Consider the following 22,319-nt stretch of genomic DNA (forward strand, 5'->3'; position numbering starts at 1 on the left):
GCCTCCACATAATCACTGAATCTGTAACCCAATCACTGACTGAAATCCAACTCACTTTATACTGATTCACCGCCGCCTGAAGACACACTTTGTTTCATAATACAGGGCCCCAGGTATCAAATGGCAAAAGCAACACTGGTTACCGCCGGTTACAAGAGGTTCAGGTTATGTGACAAATGAGGAATGATCATCTGAAGTATCTCTTCGTCTATTGTCTGTTCGTCTATTATCCCTGCAGATCTCCCTTGAGAACAAAAGGTTTCCTCAAAACTGCACTTGAAAATAAGAAATCGTTATAGGGTTCATGGACAAAATGTTATCTGGCTGTCTGTGGTCAGTGAATGCTAGATTTGGTGAATTTTGACATAAAAATGGCATATTTGCTTTATACAGAGTATCAATAGATGAAATCGACTTTTACCTTTATAGTTTAACTATCTAGTTTTGTCTATATTAACACAATCAATGCATTTCAAACCAGAAATCACCCCAGAGCAGCACATTTCAGTTAATAATCATTTTTATTTTCTTTAGAAAAAGAAACTATCACAACTTCATTTGGTTACTGTACAGTTTCTCTTCTCATAGTCACTCAGTCTGATAACAGATTGTGATTTCATGCTGGAACACCAAACATCCTCCTACTAACGCACACCACTAGTACAACATGACAGTATACAACTTTCTCTTTTTCTGCGTTTGCAATATTACATCCTCTGATATTCTGGAGTGAATAGCAATAGAAACCACTTCTATAAAAAAAATGGAGACAGAGTAGAAATCCCTGACAGTTTTGCTTAGAAAACAAGGGACGAGAGAAAGAACTCTTTGAGCGGTGTGGTCCATACAACATGCACCTGACGTGTTTTTGTGTGTGTGTGTGTGTGCGCGTTTGGACAGCACCATAATTCACTATATAGTATATGTGTGAGTTTAAGAGGTTCCCTGCCCTACATGAGACAAGAGTGAGAAAACGAGAAAGAGGTTTTGTGTGTGTGTGTGTGTGTGTGCGTGTGCGTGTGTGTGGGGTGGGGTGGGGTGGGGGGGAATCTAGGTCAGATTGTGGAGCATGCAGACCCCCTTCGCAGACGCACTCATGTATGCATTCTCTCGCTCTTAGTGGACAGAACTGCATGCATGTTCATCCATAGTCAGGAAACAGGACTGCAAGTGGAAGAGAGCGTATATAAGAGTAAGGGATGTATCAAGTATGTCTCCCTGAGAAACACTTCTTTCTTCAGTACCTTAAAAACCCTTCTTTGTCACTGGCCTGTCTCCTCTACACCTCCCCCAGAGAGAGAGAAAAAAAAAAAAAAACAAAAAAAAAATACATCTTGGCTCATATTTAACATACCGTCTTTCATATTATCCCATGATCTCTCTCTCCTTACACTATTCTTCCATTTGGACTAATGCACCACTGCCAACAATCACAGCAGCCAATTAGGGGCATGGGAGGGTGACATTCGTACAAACTTTAACTTTGTGAAGACAACTTTCCTGGCAATCACCCCACAGGTGTGTATGTGCAATGACTTGCAGCTCTCTTTCTCTCTCTCTCTCTATATATATATCTATCAGTGAGCCAGCCTCACACTGCAGTCTCACACAAACCATTTTGTGAAGTACCGAGTGTGGCGATGACACCTTTGTGACAGAGTTAGAGTGGAGCTACCGTCCTCCCAACCCCCCTCTTTCCACTCAGGCAGGGAGTTAGGAGGAAGAAGGGGCTGTAAATAGGTTGTCCTATACCCTCTTGATGTCTCCCACAGTAGCACCACAAAGCTAAAGCACACACACATACTAATGTCACATATTGAGCTGACATGCAAGCACCAGGGATCAGGAAAGGTAGAAAAGAAGAGCAGTATTAGGAAAAAAAACAAAACAAAACGAGGAGGTGAAGACTTATTGCTAAAAACATGTTCTCCTAATTATTCACTGCATAATGCCAATCCCTCATTACCTATGTGAAGGCATTTTTGTCAACTGTGTCAGTGTGTGCAGGGCCCAAACACTAGAGCATGATTTTTTTTCTTTGCTTTGTAACTCTAACCTGTAAGAGTAATCTCTGTAGCCCTTTTCAAGTTTCACTCGTACAAACACTTCCCCAGAAAGGATGGTGTCCTCTGAGTGTTAAGAAAGACAAGTGACAGTGCAGGTGTGCTTGAGTGTCTTTTACTAAAACAAAACACTCATGAGAGAACACACACAGGTTAAAAACATTTGCTCATTTACGAAGCTGTCCACTCACACGAGGAAGTTTTTTTTTTTTTTTTAAAAAGCATTATCTAAATCAAACCTTATCAATGGCTGTATACAGAAATTCCACAGCCGCTCAAGGAAATCCTCTGTATAAAAACTTTTTAGAGTTTTTCTTTTATTGTCTCTCTCTTTCTGTTCAGCTAATATTAAAAACCAGGAACTGGGGGTGTCGACACCTCTCAGTAGAAAACAAATAAAAGAACAACCAAACGAGTTTTAAAACCTAGGTTCCACTTTCTCCTGCACTCTGACTCCTCCTGAGGAGTGCAGAGGAGGAGGAAGTGGAGGGAGAGAGGAGATTAGAAGGACTCTCTCTCTAAGAGACAAGTTTGGGTAGGACCGTGCGAAGTGGTATGGCCTCCCCTGAATCTCCCATCATGTTGCTCCGCAGTTTGTTGTTGGCAGCTGTGGTGCCTAAGCCAGGCCCCCCTTTGGCCAGGATAGAGGGGAAGGAGGTGCTGTGGTGCTCCGGGATCCGTTTCACAGTGGGCCCTTGGCTCTTCTCGGTCCCAGGTAGGGGTTTGGGCAGCCGGCGATACAGCCAAGGGTGCCTGAGTGCCTGGCTGGGGGTTAGACGAGACGAGGGGTCCCAGTCTAAACACTTCTTTATGAAGTCAGTAAAGGTGGGGTCCTCACAGCCCTTGAGCGCAGCACTCCACTCCTTGCTACTTGGAGGGCCTCTCATCTTACCACGGCGAGAGCGAGACCCCGTCAGCACAGTGGCCCCCGTGGGCAGGGTGTTGGCTCCACAGTAGCGAGGGTGGCCCTTGGAGTTGATGAAGTTCTTTGCCCTTTTGGCCTGCTCCAGAACCTTCTGTGGAGGCATGCCCAGCAGCTCCATGACACAGGCCAGCTGGTCACCCTCGTCCTCTCCAGGGAACAGGGGGTAGCCAGTCAGCAGCTCAGCCAGTATGCAGCCGAAGCTCCACATATCGATAGGTAGGCCGTAACGCGAGCCAAGGATTACCTCAGGAGCTCGATAGAAACGAGACTGGATGTAGGTGTACACCCGCTGGTGTTCAAAGCAGCTGGAGCCAAAGTCAATCACCTGGCAGAGATGGGAGAAGAAAGAACTGTGTGAGTGAAAATGAATATCAGATGCAAGACGACCTGTTATAGAGCTTGTACATAATTTCACAGGCTACATCCATGAGTGTGCCAGGTGTCTTACCTTAATGCCGCTGCGTCCCTGCTGTTTGAGCAGGATGTTTTCAGGCTTGAGGTCACAGTGGATGATTCTGTGCCTGCTCAGGGCCTCCAGGCACTGCAGTATAGAGTGAGCAAATTTCCTCACCAGAGGCAGGCTGAAACCCTGGAACTTGTTGCGCTTAATAAGCTCATACAGGTTCATGCTCAGCAGCTCAAAGGTCATGCAGATGTGGTTGCGGAAGGTGAAATTTTCGAGCATGTGCACAACATTCATGGTGCCGCTGCGATCCTGCTTGCGCAGGTGCTCCAGGATGCGGATCTCCTCCTGCGCCTGCCGGTGGAAACGCTTCTCGTTACGAACCATTTTCAGAGCCAGATGCTGCTGCAGTTTGTGGTCGTATACCTTGGCCACCTGACCGAAGCTACCTTTACCAATAATCTAAAGAGAGAGGGAGATAAAAGACTAGGTTAGCTAAAAATCTGATACGGTTGTAGTTTCACAGACACTCAATCATAATTGATAGCTTTTTAACTCGTCAATATACAAGCAAAACACATGTGGCTCACCTTGAGAAACTCATAGCGGTAAGCCAGGTGGTCATGGGGGACGTGGATGTAGCCACCCTGCTCATCATCGTAGCCACAATTGTTGTTGCCTCCAGCAACGGCAGGCCTCTTCTTGGCATTGGGTCCCACGTAGTAGATGTCTGGGTAGGAGTGGATCTCTGTCTGCTCCAGGGTGGTCAGTTGAGATCGGTACAGTCTCAGAGCCTGGTCAGGAGTGAGAGGGCCACACAGCTTCCCGCTATTCCCAACTCCATGTGAGCCAGAGGATTCACTGGAGCCCTTACTGGATTCAGTGCTGTCGCAAACAAGAATGACAGAAAACATGGTGATGAGCAACTGAAACAACATTTCTCTTGTATGAAAATTAATTTCACCATCTTCATGCCTGCATCTCTCTCACCTGTCTACACTGTGCTCCTTGGACAGGCTGGAGACTGGGGCAGGTTTACTGGGCATCTGACCAGTGGTCCCACTGTTCTGAATGGTTGCTGTAGTTATGGCATTGATCTTTCGATTGTTGGTGGAGTCTTCATACAGGTACTTGACCTTTAGCTGGCCACCTCGCACGGTTACCTGATCCCTCATTACGCCCTTGTTACTGACAACCTATTAGAGGAAGAAGAGACAGACAGACAATGGACAAAAAGAAAGGCATTAGAAAATCCATTTGGCAAACACTCCACTCTAGTTTATGCAGTCTATGTCTATTGTACTTCACTGTGTAGAAGACATGTGCTTTATTGTGTTGCATGAATGTATTCAATAGAGTGAAGAGAGTACCTCTTTGTTTCTGTGTGCTGTGCTACAGACAATATCAACAGAGTCAGACTAGTGACACAACAGTGCACAACAAGGGTTGCATGTAGCCTGCAAAAGACTGCAAAAAGAGGCTGCTGGACACTTGAAAATCATGTCAATATTTCATGTATAATCTATGGGAAAGAGCTGAAAAGTCTTCAGGCTCATTTAGCAAGAAACACAGGATCAAAGTGGGCCCCCAGACATTTTTACATATCACCTCTACACACTGCCAGGTGCTTCAGTGGAAGTGATTTGGATGTGGCTGGAGCAAAAACACCATGAAAGAGTGCAGTGAGGGATTCTAGACGAATTCACGATTGAGCCCACAATCACAGGTCTACAATCAGGCTTAAATATCAAAAGCTAACTTCAGAGTCATTAGCAGAGATACAGCTAGCATTGGGAAAACCAGTGCAACTGGATCTAGAGCCAGTCTGGTGGGAAATTGAAAGGAATGACAGGCCCACCCCCAACACATATAACATGCACAACTATCCACACCGCCTTACTTGTTTGTTTGCTACCAGTAAACGATCAGGTGAAACTGTATAAGCGATTTTTGGCCAAGCTTTGCAATAATCTTTTCTTGATTTGTAAATTCCAGTGATTAACGTCTTAAAAGGATTGAAACTTTGGTTGGGGTTCAACATGACTGCTAATAGTGGCTTGGCATTTTCACTAAAACATACTCCACAACTAAAGATTAGTACAAATTTCACATGTACTTAAAGTGCAGAAAATTCCAGTAGAGCAACAAGAACTGGATGCAGACTAATAAATTACTGCAACTTTTGTGATCCTTTTTTTTTAAACACATGTGCCCAATACATAAGCTTTAAAAGTGACAATCCACCTTTGCCAGGGATGACCTGAAAGGTTAGAAGAGCTTGAGGAAAGCTGTAGAGTCTTGCTCTCGCCTGCTAGTAAACAGCTTAGTCTCAGCGACCCCAGGAATTCATTCCTCCTCGCTCTCTGTTTCTCCTTCTCTTCTGTCTCTCTTACCAGCGGAAAGAACCCTCCACAAGATTATGGAGCACAAGGGAAATGACAGTCATTAAAGTTAGATTATACTCTTAAATTGTAGAAGCAGTGTGGCTGTTAATAAGACACACTTGACAAACTCAACTTGGGATTTCTATATACAGACATGCTGAAGAGGCATATTAACTTTCTAGCTGTCCTTCTTTCACATGAGCATTTCTTATTTTAATGATACAGTGGTTTTGTCCATCTGAGAAAGGGGAGATTTTTGGCCCTAATGTCTCCCCCCCCCCCGCATTACTGAGCAGAGTGTTTAGTTTGTTATGCTGCCCTGTGGAGCCTTTGGCTTCAGGCTCCAAACACAGCTGATGAAGACAACACAACAAGGAGGCGTACATTTGACATGTTCCACTGAAAGGGGATTCAGCTTGTTGTGTGTATGTGTTGGAAGCTCAAGTCCTAAAATAGAGATGGAATGCAGGATGGGTTTCCATACATGAAACCATATAGTCTTAACTTATTACAACAGCCCTACTGCTGACCCAGGGTCTCATGCAGCTGTTGTCCCAAAGCTGTACTACAAACACAGTGAATGTCATTGATTGAGCCCCTTCACTCACACACAGACAAACGCTGGCATAAAAAAAAAAAATAAAAAAAATCAAAGCTTTCTAGATGTGGAGCACCAACTGTGATGGATTATTGATTTACCAGGCAAAGGGTACAATTGGGGGGGAAAAAAAAGTGACGAGACGAGTGTGACTCTTCTTTAACACTGGTGATACTAAGGGTTGAGAGTCCTCTGTGCACAAATTTGCATGGTGCAACAGATGGAGATGAGCTAATCCCTTTGCTGTCAGAGAAACACCTAAGTACTCTTTCCTCCTTCTCTCAGGCACACATAGAGTTGCAACACATATAGTATACACACAGACCTTTGTCACACACATCAGCAAATCTTTCTCATTCACGGATATAACTTGGTTCCCAGACATAATAAAAAAGATTTCCGTCCGTCATCTCGCTCATTAAAGTTGGACTACGATCCAGAACTAAAAATGCTACTACAATTCATTTAACAGAGAACGAGGCAACTCTGAACACTGTATAACACTCTGAACTGGGGCGAGCTACTGTCAGTCACATTCAGCTGAGGATATTACCTCTGTGAGGGCTGCAGTGAGCATGACAGCAAAAACAAAGGAAGAAGGACAGCACTAGAATAGAAAACTAGGCCTAACCTCTGTGCAAGCCCACTGATGGAGGATTACATGAGACAGAAGAAGGGGAGGAGGGGAGAATGTTGATGGGTGATTTTGTTTGTGGGTCACATTTTCAAGCCCAATAAATCTTTACAATATATCAAACCGGCCTTTTTTTTTCCTCTGCTGGTGTCAGAGGCTTTGGAGTATCATTGTCTGTGTGTCTGTGTGTGTGCGTGTGAGTATTTTCTGCCAAAGGGGCTATTCAGAGAGGCAACCATAGCAGAAAGATAGCCCACAAGGGCTTCAACTAACATTTATTTTCAGTATTGATCTTTTTTTTTTGACGTTCAACTAATGCAAAACATGTTAAAATAGACAACTACCCTTCATAGATTGTTACCAGATTTCAAAGTTGACCAACAGTCCAAAGATAGGAAACTAAAAGAACAGCAACTATATCTAATGATCAGAAAAAAAAACAACAACTTAGAATGACATCTATGGGTCAGTCAACTAAAGCCAATAAGCTATTTCATTAATGCATGACTACATGCAGACTTCAGATCTACAATGTTTTTTTTTGGTTCTTTTGTCAAGTCATTTGTCAGAGTAGATGAGGGCAGTCATATATCAAGCGAATTGAGACCAGGGCTGCAACTAATGATTGTTTTCAATGTTGATTAATCTCTTGATTATTTTCTTGATTAATCGTTTAGTTGTTTGGTTTACTAAATGTCAGAAAATGATGAAAAATGTCGGTCATTTCCCAAAGCTCAAGATGCAACCTATAATGTCTTGTTTTGTCCCACCAACAGTCCACAACCCAAAGATATTCAGTTTACTATCACAGAGGACTAAAGAAACCAGAAAATATTCACATTTAAGAAGTTGGAACCAGAGATTTTTGGCATTTTTTTTACTAAAAATGACTCGAAACAATTGATCAATTATCATTAATATTATCATTAATAGTCAGCGATTAATTTTCTGTTGATCCGACTAATTGATTAATTGTTCCAGTCTAATTAAGACCAGTCAATATACAGTGGCAAATTTACATCCTTTGAACAGTGACATACATTGTTTTGCACATTCAAACTACAAAAGTTCACAAGGCTGTAAATTGCTGATGGCTCTCTGTATTTACTTTAGCTGCAGAGACAAAATGGCTACTTCATGTTAGCTAATCTGACACAGTCATGGAGAACTCGTGTACCCTCAGGCAGTCAATCAATATTACTCACATCATGTTACGGTATTCAAACTGAATGGTATAAAGACTTGACTGAATTACACAGGTTGGAGACAAGATAAAAGATAAGCTAACCACCTTGCTGAAGACTGAACCGAGGAAAGGGGCGGGAGCAAACGGGATGAACAGGAACAGGGCTGAGTGGGGAATATCTCTCTGAGGAACAGGATGTCTGGAGACGGAGCGTGCTTCAGCACAGGAAATTGGGCTTTACTGGCTCTGTGTGTACGTGTGTGTGTGTTTGTGCGTATACTTACTGTGTGTTTGGGCATGGGGGGCAGCCCAGACGGACTGTTTGTATCCGCCTCGTCTTTAAGGATGTGGTCTGTCCTCATGTACGAGTCATACAGGCCGTCACCATGGCGTGCTGAGGGGACAAAGAAGAACAAATAAATCAGTGTGACAATGTGGAATCATCAAATCTGCAACACAGGATCAAGGCTAAGAATGACGTCCAAAAGTCTACAGAATGCAATCTAATCTTCTCCAAAGAGGCAGACAATCCCTTGTTTGTTCCGACGAGGCAAAGTTCCATTGATTATTTCATCAGTCAACCTATCAAGCCCAATAACTGCCTTGAGACTAAAACAAATGACATGGTGTGACCCAACAAACCCCTGGAGCTAACCTCAGCAGGACAGCCCACTACACGCTGCTCTCTGTAAACCAGTAGGGATGTATATTGTCTGCCACAACATCCTAACCCACATTTACTGTGAAAAGCCCATTATTAGCAGATTCATCCATTGTATCTATTGTGTCCAATACATTGTATCCAAGTCCAGGGCTCCGACCTGACCAGCTTAGATAGGGCTTAGGGTCCCAGATCGCTAGCGCTGCAAGTGGTATTATTGGCCTAATGGGGGTAACAGATGCCTCTGTGACGACAGCATCTTTCCGTCTGCCCATCTGTCCATTCAGGCCGAGTCATGTACTGCTCACACCAGGTGTGCTCAGAAATAGAGCTCATAAGGAAGGATGCGGGTGCTTGTCATTCAATAGTGCTGTGCACGCGCACTCACCTCGGTGGCATTGAGCCAAACACCTAATGCGAGATGATACAGACAGTAGATGGATGAGAGCGGCATTTGGGACTGTAGGAGGAAGCCACTTACTCAAATGACAAACCCCATCAGCCGGCTGTTTGCTGCAACAGTCGTTTAGCTAACACAAGTTTGTACTGCAATGGAAGTAAGCTGCCAGTATTAATCTCTGTCTGATAGCTTCAAATGAGGTTGAGTAGCCTATAAGCCATTTATATTATTATTGTATCAGGTTAGATCATTAGCAAAATCCCAAAACTGTGGCAGGTTTGGTGTTCTCTCTGACAAGCTCCTGAGAGTGTCGTAACCATGTGCAGGTGCGTCAGAGCCCATGTCTCTAGTGAACAGAGCAGCTCCGGGACAGATTAGACCTGCTGCCTAGATACAGACGCATTAGACCTGCACAGCACAGCAAACAGAGGCATTAGGGCTCCACACACACAATATTAGGCAAGCACAGACCCCATTAGCCTTCTGCAAATTCCTAATCACTCAGTGGGGGCTCAGTACTTTCTGTACAGCATCTGATTTTGTTGTCCAAGCTTTACCGGGAAAGAAAACATGAGACAGAGCCCAAACTTCTAAGTAACCAAACATCCAGCCTACTATGTCCACCTGGTGCTCAGCTCTCCGCACGGGAACCCCCCCCCCCCCTTTCTTTGTACAGTGAAGGGTAGAGAACAAGGTTCAAGTAAACACACAAACAGCAGATCATGTGTCATTAAACGTGCCAGTGAGATAAAGTCACAGGTTATTGTCTTCCTCTTCCTAGTATTCAGGAAAGTGTCTCCTTAAAGACAATATGTCCAATGTACACCATAGGCTACAGGCTAGGCTTTGCCAAATGCTTGAGAGCAATGTAAAAAACATATCTTACATTTTCTCATATGCATAAGTTAAAAAAAATGCTAGTAATCAAAAACACACAAAACAGAATGAAACAAAGATGACGTCAGCGCCCATATACGTATAAAACAATAACAAGCTGCTTATCAACAATGAAAGTCATGGTACAAAATCCAAAACAGTTTCTACAAGGAAGGTGCTGCGGTTGTAAACTCTTATCATACTTTTGATAAGACAATTATTGCTTACTGGGAAGACGTAAAAATCACGCAGCGCTTCCTGGACTCTCTTCCAAAACATTTAGAGAAAGAAGTCTCGTGATGGAAACAGAGTATCAAAGCAAAAGAAAACATGTTTACAACTTGTAAGACAGGGGCTGCATTATGACATTTATTACATCTGTCCGTTCTGTCTACGGAATGACACGACGTGACATGTAAAGCCTGGAGCTAAGAAAAAAATTTGTCAATCAAAGCCATTTTAGACACAAGATATTTATGTAAATGCCACGAGTTGCTTGAGTATGAAACTAAAGCCACGACATGCTGACAGCTAGCATTTGATTAACTTGAACATGAAATCTCTTTTCAGCTCAGTTTAAAACAACCTATACATCAAACACAAGCAAACAAACATGCAATACAACATTTAGAAAACAAAAAAGGGACTTGAAACACTTTGTTGAGGTTACCTGTTGCTATTGGGCCCTCTGGTTTTCTGCTTATTATCATCATGATTGCATTTAAAATGTGATGCCAGCATCCGAAGTGAAAAAAAATCCAAAGTAAAAAAAACAACGTGTGAAACAAAGATTCAAAGTAGAGTCACGTAGCCAGCTTAGCTAATAGCATTTAAAACTTTGCCGTGCGTGTTTGCTAAAGTACCCCGGAGTTATGCTTTCTCCTGAACTAACTCGGGTTATCTTCCTCCTTCGGGGTTAGCTATCTTTCTCCTTGATTTTAGCTGTAATTTATCCTTGTTTTTTATTTAAACCGCACACTTGTGTGTTCAGTGTGCTGGCTAACATTAGCCTTGGCTGCAGTTGGAAAAACCTGAGCAGGCGGGCGGTGGGGGTCGTTTCCCTCAGCTAGCCAGCCAGCTAGCTCGCACAGCCACAAAAACAATCGTCCGCTGGAGAGCCGCTCCCTCTCTTAAAAATAGTTTGAGTCCAATTATTACAGCTTGGTGGTCTGACCCGTGTGCCCCTCGCCTCTCTCTGTCGGTACAGTGAGTCGATCCAGAGCACCATTCCCGTGCTTATTCCCGGTTAGCAAACAGCGATGCTACCACTCGTTGAACCCCCCGGAATTGCCCTCCTTTCGGGACAGCTTGGGGCTGCTCGCTAGCTGAACTCACGCCCCATGTTCAACTGCAGAAACAACCGAGGCATCCCCTTCGGACAATAGCCTTCACCTGTAGTCGGTGCAATAAAGCGGTGGTGTTTAATCCGTCCTGTCTGCGGTACGAGTATCTTATTCGACGCTGCTGTGTGTTGTTGCTAAGGGCGTCTTCACGGAGTCCGGAATCAGCAGGCAAACAGAGGGAGGGAGGAGGGCGGTGCTTAGCATGCAGCAGGCAAACAGAGGGCGAGAGGAGGGCGGTGCTTAGCGTGCAGCAGGCAAACAGAGAGAGGGGAGCAGGGCGGTGCTTAGCGTGCAAGCAAGGACAAAGCAGAAGGGCGCCCCGCAGCGTCCACCTGGAGCAGAGCCTCGCACTGCACAAGACTCGGTATGAACTGTGTGTTTATACTGACTCTTGTCAGTATACTGTCTGTGTGCATTTGCTCTGTTATAAGACTAACAGAAGCCAATATGTGCCAATTATTTTTACAAAATTCATAGTGCAAAGCGTGGGACTGGAGGGGCTGAAGTAGAGCTGAAACATATGGTCAATTAATTGATTAGTTCAGAATCAGAATTTATTAAGTATGTTTACACATACAATGAATTTGACTCAGGTTTAGTGGCTCTCAGTGTACTTACACACTATATGACTACATACAGGTGAAACTGATTCTGTCTGATAGATTCTGATTCTATCTGTAAACAGGATAGTGAAGAGTGTAAGGAGTGATGAGATAGATATTAAATGATGAAAAAAGATGTTACATGCATATAATAGGTGGTTATGTACAGTATATACAGCCAGTTTACTGATGTATATTATAGTTGATGGAGATGCAACTATTTTGATAGTCGAATAATTGATTTGGTAATTTTTACTGATTCTGACTTGTCAAATGTGAACATTTGCTGGTTTCGTTGATGTAAATTGAATATCTTTTGGACTGTTGGTAACAGAAAACCGGACTATTTTAAAGGATAGGTTCCCAATTTTTCAAGCCATGTCTTAAAACAATAGTCATGTGCCCAAATGAACATTTAAACAGGTTTTGCTCTCCGTAATCATTCCTCATGTTCATACTGGCCATTAGAAGATCCTCTCCAAAAGTGCTTTCAATGTAAGTGATAGGATAAAATCCACAGTCCTCATTTTAAGCAAAAATTTATTTGAAGATAACATAAGGCTCCAGGCGTCTTGGATGGCTGATGAGCTCATATTAGCTTCAAATAAACTTTTCCAGGGAGGGCTGTGGATTTTGTCCCCCATCACTTACACTGAAAATGCACTATGAATTGATCTCTTAACGGCCCGTATAAGCAGAAGGAATGATCACAGCAAGAAAAAAATGTGTCAGTGTTCATTAGGGCATTGGAAAGACTTGAAAAAAATGTGAACCTATCCTTTAAGATGTCCACTTGGCCTTTAGGAGGTAATAACTATGCATTTTTCACTATTTTTTGACATTCGGATCAAACGATTACTCGATTAGGCTAATCAAGAAAATAACTGAATAACTTATAATGAAAGTGATCGTTAGTTGCAGCCCTAGGGCGAAGTATGACTTCTCTTCAGACCCACACAGTGCTTTTGGTCATTCACTTTGCATACCCTCTCAGGAAAGCTGAACTGTGGATTGAAACTGGAGAGGGTATGGAGATCTATACAGGGCTAGATATAGTTAGGAGCAGGGCAGAGGACAGACAGAGTGAGATCGGGCCGGCATGAGAAGGGGAACGGGCTAAATTCAGACAGTGATACATGCTGGCCGGAGGGTGATGCTAATCTTAGCTCTTTCTCAGAGGTGAGAAGAGGGGTCTGTCTATATTTGCTGCCATAAATAAGCATAATGACACAGTTTCAGGCCTTAAGGCCAGCTTGACCATGCTGCTTATTCTTAGATGGTGGTGTATAGAGGGAGTAGGGTCACACTACCTATAAATTGATCTGCTCATTGGACTTTCCTCTCAAAAGGGGTTCAAGGTGTAAGTGTGAGGACCAAACACCACTCTAATCACAGCTAGTGAATTTACAACCACAGCAAAAGATGGGACCAGGTGCAAAGCTCCCTATAGGTCCTTGTGGGGGGTTGGGTGTTCTGGCTGTATTTGGTCTCACACCCCTGAGACAGACACTGACACCTGTGGGTTTATTGGCTTAACAATTTATTTTGAATGCCTTTTGACCACAGAATCCACCTAAAATCAACAATATCAGGGGTAGTATTGTTGTTTGAAAATGTAAGTGTCACAGCTGAGTTGAAATGATTCTTCCTGTCAATCACATCAGAACATATGAAAACAAAATCACACAAAAATACAGTTATACAGTATGTTCAATGTTCACTTGCTGTTTGGTTGAAGTATCGCCACCTGCTGGTGATTTGAAAACAATACAAGCTGGAAGAAATGTGAAGTAAAAGCTCAGCACTAAGCAGAATGTGCACATCTATCTCTCTTAATGTGTAAACAAGCAAATAAATTGCATTTATCTAACTCTGCAACATGTTAATGAATTTATTCATTGATAGCTGGAATTTAGTGTGTAGTCGAAAGCAACTTCTGCCGGGAAGACCAAAATGGGGAAGTGGAACTAGTGTATGAGCTCTTTGCTATTTGTAAGCCGACCCGCTTCTATAGAACTGCCCAGTCACTTAAGATAACTGAGAAACATCTGTCAGGGCTTTTCTTCAAGGACACACATCATGGTTTTCTGAGAAACGTGTGAGAAACTAATGCGATAAAGACCTACATGAAGCGTGTCTCTGCTCAAGCCGAAGACCTACACACAGTGAGCCATGACGTAGAGAAACACTGAAATATAAGTCAACTTAAAATGCAAAAGAGGTCTCAGCGACATGACCCCGAGCAAGGTTTCATACCGCTGTAAGGCCTCCAGTAAAACCATGTAGGAGCAACAGACACAAGGATACAGACACAAGAACATTTCCATAAAGGGATGATCTTTTTATTTCATTTTGATATTCTGTACAGTTCTACTGATATATTTATACACACTTCTTCAAATAAAACAAAATAAATTGCAAAAAAGCATTAAGTCTCAACATCCTTTGACATGTGGATGGTGTGAACCATGAAATAAATAACACGCAGACGGCATACACCACACACACACACACACACACATACATACACACACACACACACATACGCACATACATGTAGGGTAGGCTGGAAAGACAAATGAGTGTTAAGGGTAAGGGGCAGAAAGAAAAATGACATGTACAACACCACCCAACGAACACAAATTTGCACACATGCAAAAGCACCCATACATACACTCAGGCACCTGTGTGCAGAAACACTCTGTACATAGGTACACAGGGGCACATGAAACAAAAGGCACTGCCAGCAGGAACAGCTTGGGCTTTGGGTGGTGGTGCTAAAAAAATGAGCACGTTTTGGGTTGACTGAGAAGCATGTGCTTATGGACAATTGGCCTCATTTATCAGTTTTTCTACGAAATAAATGACGGAACATATGAGTATGTGAAAGTTGTTTAAATGCTTTGGTTAAATGCATTAATTTGATGATACGTGCATGCCGAATATTTTTTTTTTTTTATCCAACAACCTAATTTTCAGTTGTAATGTAGTATATTACATGTGCATATCAATGCATGTTTTAATACTTAATAAGTGAGGCCAAATGAGGGAGCGCTGATAACACACAGACACTCATCATATAAAACACTATTCACATTATCCTCACTGCCCTAGATGAGCACACACACACACACACCAACCAGAAGGAATGATACCAAAAGAATAAGAATATTGATATTCATCGTAACAACAACAAAGTTAAACCTTGTTACTCTTTTTCCAGTGTCTACATAATACATATGCATTGCAAACACATCATTGGTACATCATAGCCATTATCATGAATTTCATATATTTTTTGTTTGTTTTTTTGGGGTGTGGGGAGGGTGGAAGGTGTGCAGATAGAAGAAAAGAAAAATAGAAATGCATGCCCAGCCCCGTTGTGGGCTGTTCAGTGACCTGCATCTACATGTGCAAAACAGAAGCTGGTTTCATTTTTTTACATACACCACCTTTAATTCAATAAACATCTCTCATCACTTTAAAATCCTCTCAATAGATCTGTCCCTCTGAGCTTTGGTGTAAAAAAAAAAAAATCCTCTCACACTCAAATACAAGCCATGTATCAAGGACAGTAAAAGGAAAATGATAAGTCGGTAAAGGTATGTGGATCACCTCACTCAGAGGGCTTCATTTGCAGGTGGAGTTCATGCAAGGTTGGTGAGATCAGGATTTAAGAAGGGAGAAATGACAATGAAATCACAGTTATCATCTGAGGAGAGGTTAGTTTTGTGTGTGTTTGTTTGTTTGGAGGAGCAGGGAGAGGGGTGGTAACTGGGTCTGATTGAAGATCTTTCTGTCAGCGAAGCACCTGACAGCCTTTTTGTTAAAGTTGGAATGTGAGATGATGAAAACAGATACAACAGGTGGAGATTTTGGACCAAGTGGGCTAAAATGGGATGGTTTAAGGTGGAAGAGGCTTCTCTTTCCTTCTTTTCTCTTTGCTCAACACATGCTCCCTGAGAAAAATCAGAGAATGGATTTCGCTCTCTTATCCTTGCATTCCTCTCTGTTCTAACACCTTACTCAAAACTCTTCTTACTTAAGCATCAGCACTGATAAGACAGTGCTCGAACCCGCACTCTAAACACCTCTCGCACAAATCCACACATCTCATATTCCAGCAACAAAAATAATACATCTCGTTGTGAGATTCTATACATCAGTTCCAAACTTTCAATGAAAGAAACAAAAAAACAAACACTCAGTATGATTGTCCGTCCATTCCAAAGAGATGCTGAAAAGGGAATCATGCCTTCTGTTTTAATTCTAACTCTGTGTGCAGGTGGGGAGGGGATGAGCTGAGAGAGACTCATGCATAAGTAACACTTGCAGTAGCAGTAGCAGCAGCAGTAGCAGAAGAAGAAGAGGGAGTCTTTAAAAACACCACTGATTCATTTCAGTCCCAAATAAGATCTCAAACTGGAGTTACAGATCTTTCTGTGTGTGTGTCCTTGGCAATGAAGACCTGCTAGCAGTCCACACACCCTGCAGCCTTTCGCGTCGCTTTCAACCCCCTAATTCTCTCCTCAGGGAGCCAATGTATGCATGGTGGGGGTGGGGGTAGGGGGCTGGGGGGGGGGGGGACTTGTATGCGTCCTGAGAAAGGGTATGCATCTGTGGATGTGTGTGCATGTATGTTTTTGTGTATATGTGGAGTTTGGAGACAAGTTCAGCTCCGGCTCCAGTCTCTGAATAGATCACGGGGTCTTGAGGGGTCAGCGTTCAAAGGGTCAGTCTCTCCCTGGGTTGAGGTCATAAGGTAACAGGTGAGGGGGTCAGGGGTCATGTTTTTGTAGGGCTTGCTGTAGCTTCTGTCGGTACACAGAGTATTTATTCTCCACTGTTCGCACACGCTCTGCCTCTTCCTTTTCCAGGATTACGAGGAAGTTTTGTAGCTCAGGGACAGAGAATGCATGCCACTGTTGAAGAAACAGATTATTACACTATTGCACATAATTATTACTTTTTTGTTACTAGCCTTATGAACGTCTCTCAAACCGTATATCGCCTAAGCAGCCTGTAATTCCCCCTTTCATGCCAGATAAAGAATGTAAGAATTGAATTGAGTGTGAGAAATATATGTGTGAATGTGTGTTCTCTCACCTCCACCTCTCCAGTCTCATTTTCTTTAAGGACAAAGCTGAGCTGCTGCGGGTCAGGCCCTGCTATCAATCTCAGAAGAAGAGGTCGCTCATACAGAGGAAGCTTCTGGAAGAGATCTGACAAAAAGAGAAAAAAAACATTTTTTCAATGCTGTCTATTTCATCTGGTGTTTTCTGTGAATGAGCCAGCAACTAGGAGTGTTTTTCCCTCACCCTGCCCATCTCGGTGCGTCTGCCTGTACAATGCAAATTTGCGGGGATTGTCCAAAACCATGAACTTCTTCAGCAAGCCCTCGATGACCTGTCTGGTTGTGGTCACAGAGCTGATGTGGAGCTGCTTAACACAGTCGCTTGGTAGGTAGAAGGATGTTCTCTTCTCACTCTGCCCACAGTCCGTCCCTTTGTGGTCCTCTGACGGTGCTCGGTTGCGGCCACCCGTCTGCCTGGATGCTCCCTCTGTGCTCTCCGCCTCTATAGCGGGGACTGTGACTGGTCGACTGAGCCTCAGATGGACCTTAATGAAACCTGTGTAAGATCCGTCTGAAGCCTGGAACAGAGAGAGAGAAAGAAACAGATATCAAGAGGGGATAACATGTCAGTGTTGATATGTGTATTATAGTGCAGTGGGACTGAAAGGAAGTACTGAATGTGGGTCATTAAAGGAACAGTTTGACATTTTTGTTCTTTCTTATCGAGAGTTAGATGATAAGATTAATATCACTCTCATGTCTAAATATGAAGCTACAGTCAGCAGCTGGTTAGCTTAGCTTAGCACAAAAACAATAAAGAATGAGAAACAGCTAGTCTGGCTCTGTCGAAAGGTTAAAAAAATCTGCCTACCAGCATCTAGTTTGCCCACTAATTAACATAATACTCTGGAAAGTACCTGCGCCTCTCTAAGAAATAGACCCATGCAAATCCCCTATAAAACCACAACTTGTTTTTTTTTTTTTTTTTTTTTACACTTTATTTTGTGTGTGGATTAAACAAACAAGTTATAACATGTTAATTAGTGAGCTTTCAAGGTGCTGATTTTGTTACCTTCAAACATAGCCGGGCTAGCTGCTAGCTGCTAGAGTCACAAAAACATGGAAAATTGATTTATTTCACTACATATTTACTGTATCAATAAAAACCAACAGACATAAAATGTATATTCTTCTATTTGACATTTTCTGAGAAATCATGTATCCTTAATGATGACTTCAGTGTGCACCTTTTATTGTGGATGAGAATTCTAATCAATACCACTGATCTCTTTCATACTGATATCCTACTTTTGTATTATTTCTCGCAACACTGTGCCCCAGCTCAACTTCCTGTTTCTATTCATGAAATTAAGAAAGCGAGGAAGCTTGAAACATCCACTTTCATTGTTAGCTTGACATTATACATTCACCAGCAATAATGTGCTCAAAACTCACCAGTTTCATGCCATTCTCAGAGACTTGAGCGTTATATGCATTTATCCTGGTCCGCACCTCTTCCTCCGACAGGTCTTTTGTCCCTCTCTCCTCTTCCTCCTTTGCCTCATTCGTCTGTAAGGCCGAGAGAGAGAGAGAGAGCATTAAAGTCAGTAATAAAAGTGTCAAGAATACTGGTATCATCACTGCTCCATTTTAACCAGCAGATGGTGCTACCTCTCACATCAGTTGTGTTGAAAACAAACACTCTTGCTTGCTTTGCTCAAGTTTATGAAAAGATATAATCATATGTAGCCCTTCCACTCTGTGCACCTTAAAAGTGGACTGACTGGCATATCAGGTGTCATATTTGGTTAAAAACTAGACTCAGCAGCATCTTTGCTTGGTCCCTGCACTCTGTGGTCTTCCTAGATAACAATGCTAGACTCCATCTTTATACGCCTTGAGAGGAAGAGCTGCTGCTCTGACTGTAGCTGATGGGGATTCATGGAGACACTTTGCTATCTCTTCCTCCTCAGCATGCTTACACAACTCTCCAGCTCGTGTGCTCTACATGGGTACAGGAAATGTTGTGAATGGAGCAAATCACACATTCAGCATCACAGCACAAGAACATTGACAGAGCTGCCTCTTTTTTTACTCTTACTCATTTTCTTTCTGTGACTGAGAGTGAGAGACAGATGGCAGAAAAAGTAATGTGAGAGAAAGGGGAGGGAGAGGGGGAGTCAAAGAGGAGGGAGGCAGTGAAAGAAGGGAGTAAGGGGTAAGGAATGATGAAAGAGAGGCTGCTGAGCCAGCCTTAGCAACACAGAGTTTGACTGGGTTATTTATAGTACAGGGATGCATCCTCTCTATCTCACAATAGCATTTTTTTTTCTTCTTTCTCCTGTTCGTTTGCATTTTCTGGGGCAGAGAGAGAGAGACTATGTGTGTGTGTGAGAGAGCGTGAGAGAAAGAGAAATGCAGGGCAGGAATCATCTCTGTAGGGGAGTCCTCAGGTTGTGTGATGAAGTCACCATTTCATTAAACACAGAGGCAGTGTGCATGAGCGTATGTGTGTGTATCTGTGTGTGTGCACGCATATAGACTGGGGCACCTTGTGGTAATAAACATTATACACACACACACACACACACACACACACACACATTAACATTATAACATTTAAAATTCAAGGCTAGAGATAAATGTCAGGACTCAGAATGTGCTTGCATGTATGACTTGATTTGCAACATAGCTCGCTGTTTTTGTTGCTGCTTTTATCTCTCTTCTGTGCTTATTATCAGCCACTCCTCTGTGCAATTATGCCCCTGCTATCATGGTAAACACCCACACTGCACTGAAACTACAGTGAAAGAAGCCAAGTCTGTTATGGCAAAGTAAAACCAAAATCAGTCATTGAAATCCCTTTTAATTAGGAGGCAACCCTACCTTACCCTAGTCTCCAAATACTAAAATAACCCATCCATTTAATGAAACTCTGTTGATAACAGTGTGTACAGTCAGTGCAATCAGAGGTTAGGAAAAGAATCTGAGGGCTATGGAGGAGTTGACAAGCATCTAAAATTCCTTCCTAGTCAAAGGCAACAAAGTGAAAAAGAACCTTGCAGGAATTCCTGTGTTTGTATAAGAGTTTCTAAATGTATCCGAGGCAGTGCCCTGCCCTGCCCTCCCTTTCTGCATACCAGTGAGAGTGACCACTGGCCAGAGGACAATAGAGAGGGACAATAGTGCAGTTTCCGCCCCTGTGAGTTCCACAAAGTCCTGGGACACCACCCTGACTTGGACCAGGCCATGGAGAAGCGAATGACCGGCAAGACACGGACAGAAACAGAAAGATGTGAACGCTGTGTACGATTGCGCAGTCCTCACATGGACTATCTGTGGTTAATCTCTCTTATAGGGGAACTAGCACCTTGGTCAATGTTCTTGTGAAGTGATCTAATTTACGACATGAAAGTGCTTCACATTCCCACAATAGATCATTGTTTGCAGATGTTAACTATTTATGTTAACTAATGACTATCAATATGCAAGGTAACAAGACTGTTTTTACTTCTTGGGGAAACATAGCAAGTTATCTGATTGTAGGTTAAAGCAGTATCTTATGTGTTTTATCTAAACTTTTCCAAAATCATACACCAAACCAACAGGTTTTGCTGTATTTAGTGCTTCAACAAACTTTCATTTTCACACTTTATTTCTTTAATTGTCACTGAACAGACATATTGTGTGGCATGGAGCACCCTAGTAAACAATGCACCTGATGACACAGCCGATGTACGAATATGTTCTCATTACTCAAGTCATATGATGACTCAAACTAAAATATTTGAAAATAAGTGTTCCAGCCAAATGTTTTGTCACCTTCCTGCCAGTAATGACACTGCAGGTGACGGAGACAGACGCAGGCCATGTCATCCAGCTTATTAGAGTGATTCAGAAAGATGTAAGGCAGCTTAAATGTGTAAGCTTCAGGCTTGTTACATAAGGGTGACACACACATGCATGTTTGCGTACATGTGCAGCATGCACGCAAACATGCACACACACGCACTGCTCGGGGTGACATGAGTAATTGTCGATGCTCTCACTCTGATGAGATCAGACAAGAGAGGTCATATGACTGCTTGAAATGTCTCTGCTAAGTAATCGGTATTAATCTGTGTGCCAAACCTGTATGTGTGCGTGCGTGTGTATTATCTGACCACATTTTTGTTAACTTGACTTTGTCAGTCAAACCTGCAAGTGTGTGTGTGTATGATTGAGATCGTGATCTTCAGGTAACAGTAGACTCTGGGATCCATTACAACTGGCCAGTAAGTCTGAGGACATGAAGAGTGCTGTAAGAACTAAACTCACAATACTCAGATGATACAAAATAAGAAATGTAGACATATTTTTAACAAATGGACATGTACATGCACACAACGCACAAAAACAAACACACGCACATATGCACACACACACACACACACTGATCACAGCGTGAGTTGAATAAAACGCCTTTACTGGGTCAAGTGTCGAGGATGAGACGCATGATCGGGAACACACACACTGATTCTATTTCACAGCTCAGAGACTGCTGTGTGCCACTGCCAAGAGTACACACATACACGCAGTCGTGTTTCCATCACTTCTAACACCCTTATTCTAACATTAACCACTACATGCCTTAGTTACCTTAACCTTAAACCAAGTCTTCACCCTAAAATTTAATTATTTACATGATGGAGACTTGCTTTGTGAGGTGAGTCCCCACAACGTGACTATGTAAACAGTTTATGTCCCCACTAGATGAGTAATACAAGTACAAATGCATGCCCACAAACACACACATACAGTACACAATGGTGAAACTCCTCTGATCTTTTCCTTATATAAAGTACCACAATGTAAAAAGTGGTATTTTATATAAGTTATTTTGTTGGCAGTGTTTTGATGTTGTATCTGGTCTCAGTGGTGCTAAGTCTAATTTCTTTTTATACTGTTGTTATTCGTAGTTTGTTGTCTATCATGCATTTTGTACAGATGGTATTTATCTGTGATGTCACTAGCAACTACAGCCCTCAGAAAAAAAAAAGTAATGCACTTAAAAATCTGATATCTGAGAGTGTATCTGAAATGCAGAGTAGTAGGAGTAGGTGTAAAGTTGTAAAAAAATAGAAATACTCATGCTAAGCACCAGTGCTTCAAAACCATACTTACTGTAATA

The 22,319-nt window shown here is 42.6% G+C and overlaps 2 protein-coding genes across 5 annotated transcripts in view; both read right to left on the minus strand.

Moving 5' to 3' along the window:
• Window positions 1-502: 502 nt before the first annotated feature.
• dyrk3 (dual specificity tyrosine phosphorylation regulated kinase 3) lies at window positions 503-11,661 on the minus strand. 3 transcript variants are annotated; one of them, XM_044348939.1, is made up of 6 exons: window positions 11,523-11,661; window positions 8,478-8,587; window positions 4,382-4,587; window positions 3,982-4,276; window positions 3,437-3,853; window positions 503-3,313 (listed from the first exon to the last, which is right to left on the minus strand). In XM_044348939.1, exons 2-6 carry the CDS (start codon window positions 8,553-8,555, stop codon window positions 2,582-2,584), a joined length of 1,728 nt encoding a protein of 575 aa, XP_044204874.1. In that variant the 5' UTR covers window positions 8,556-8,587; window positions 11,523-11,661; the 3' UTR covers window positions 503-2,581. The 3 variants fall into 3 exon arrangements, with proteins under 3 accessions (XP_044204874.1, XP_044204872.1, XP_044204873.1); XM_044348937.1 differs by having other exon boundaries at window positions 10,801-11,661; XM_044348938.1 differs by lacking the exon at window positions 11,523-11,661 and adding an exon at window positions 10,359-10,462.
• Window positions 11,662-14,401: 2,740 nt separating this feature from the next.
• The window catches only part of rassf5 (Ras association domain family member 5), a 28,254-nt gene continuing 20,336 nt past the window's right edge, over window positions 14,402-22,319 (minus strand). For both annotated transcript variants that reach the window (XM_044349670.1, XM_044349671.1), the window contains 4 exons: window positions 18,605-18,718; window positions 17,394-17,727; window positions 17,182-17,297; window positions 14,402-16,997 (listed from right to left, as the gene is read on the minus strand). In XM_044349670.1, the coding sequence (XP_044205605.1) occupies window positions 16,854-16,997; window positions 17,182-17,297; window positions 17,394-17,727; window positions 18,605-18,718 (708 nt within the window). In that variant the 3' untranslated portion in view covers window positions 14,402-16,853. The remainder of the gene's footprint in view (window positions 16,998-17,181; window positions 17,298-17,393; window positions 17,728-18,604; window positions 18,719-22,319) is intronic.

Source organism: Thunnus albacares, chromosome 4 (assembly GCF_914725855.1).
Source record: "Thunnus albacares chromosome 4, fThuAlb1.1, whole genome shotgun sequence".
NCBI classification, from domain to species: Eukaryota; Metazoa; Chordata; class Actinopteri; order Scombriformes; family Scombridae; genus Thunnus; species Thunnus albacares.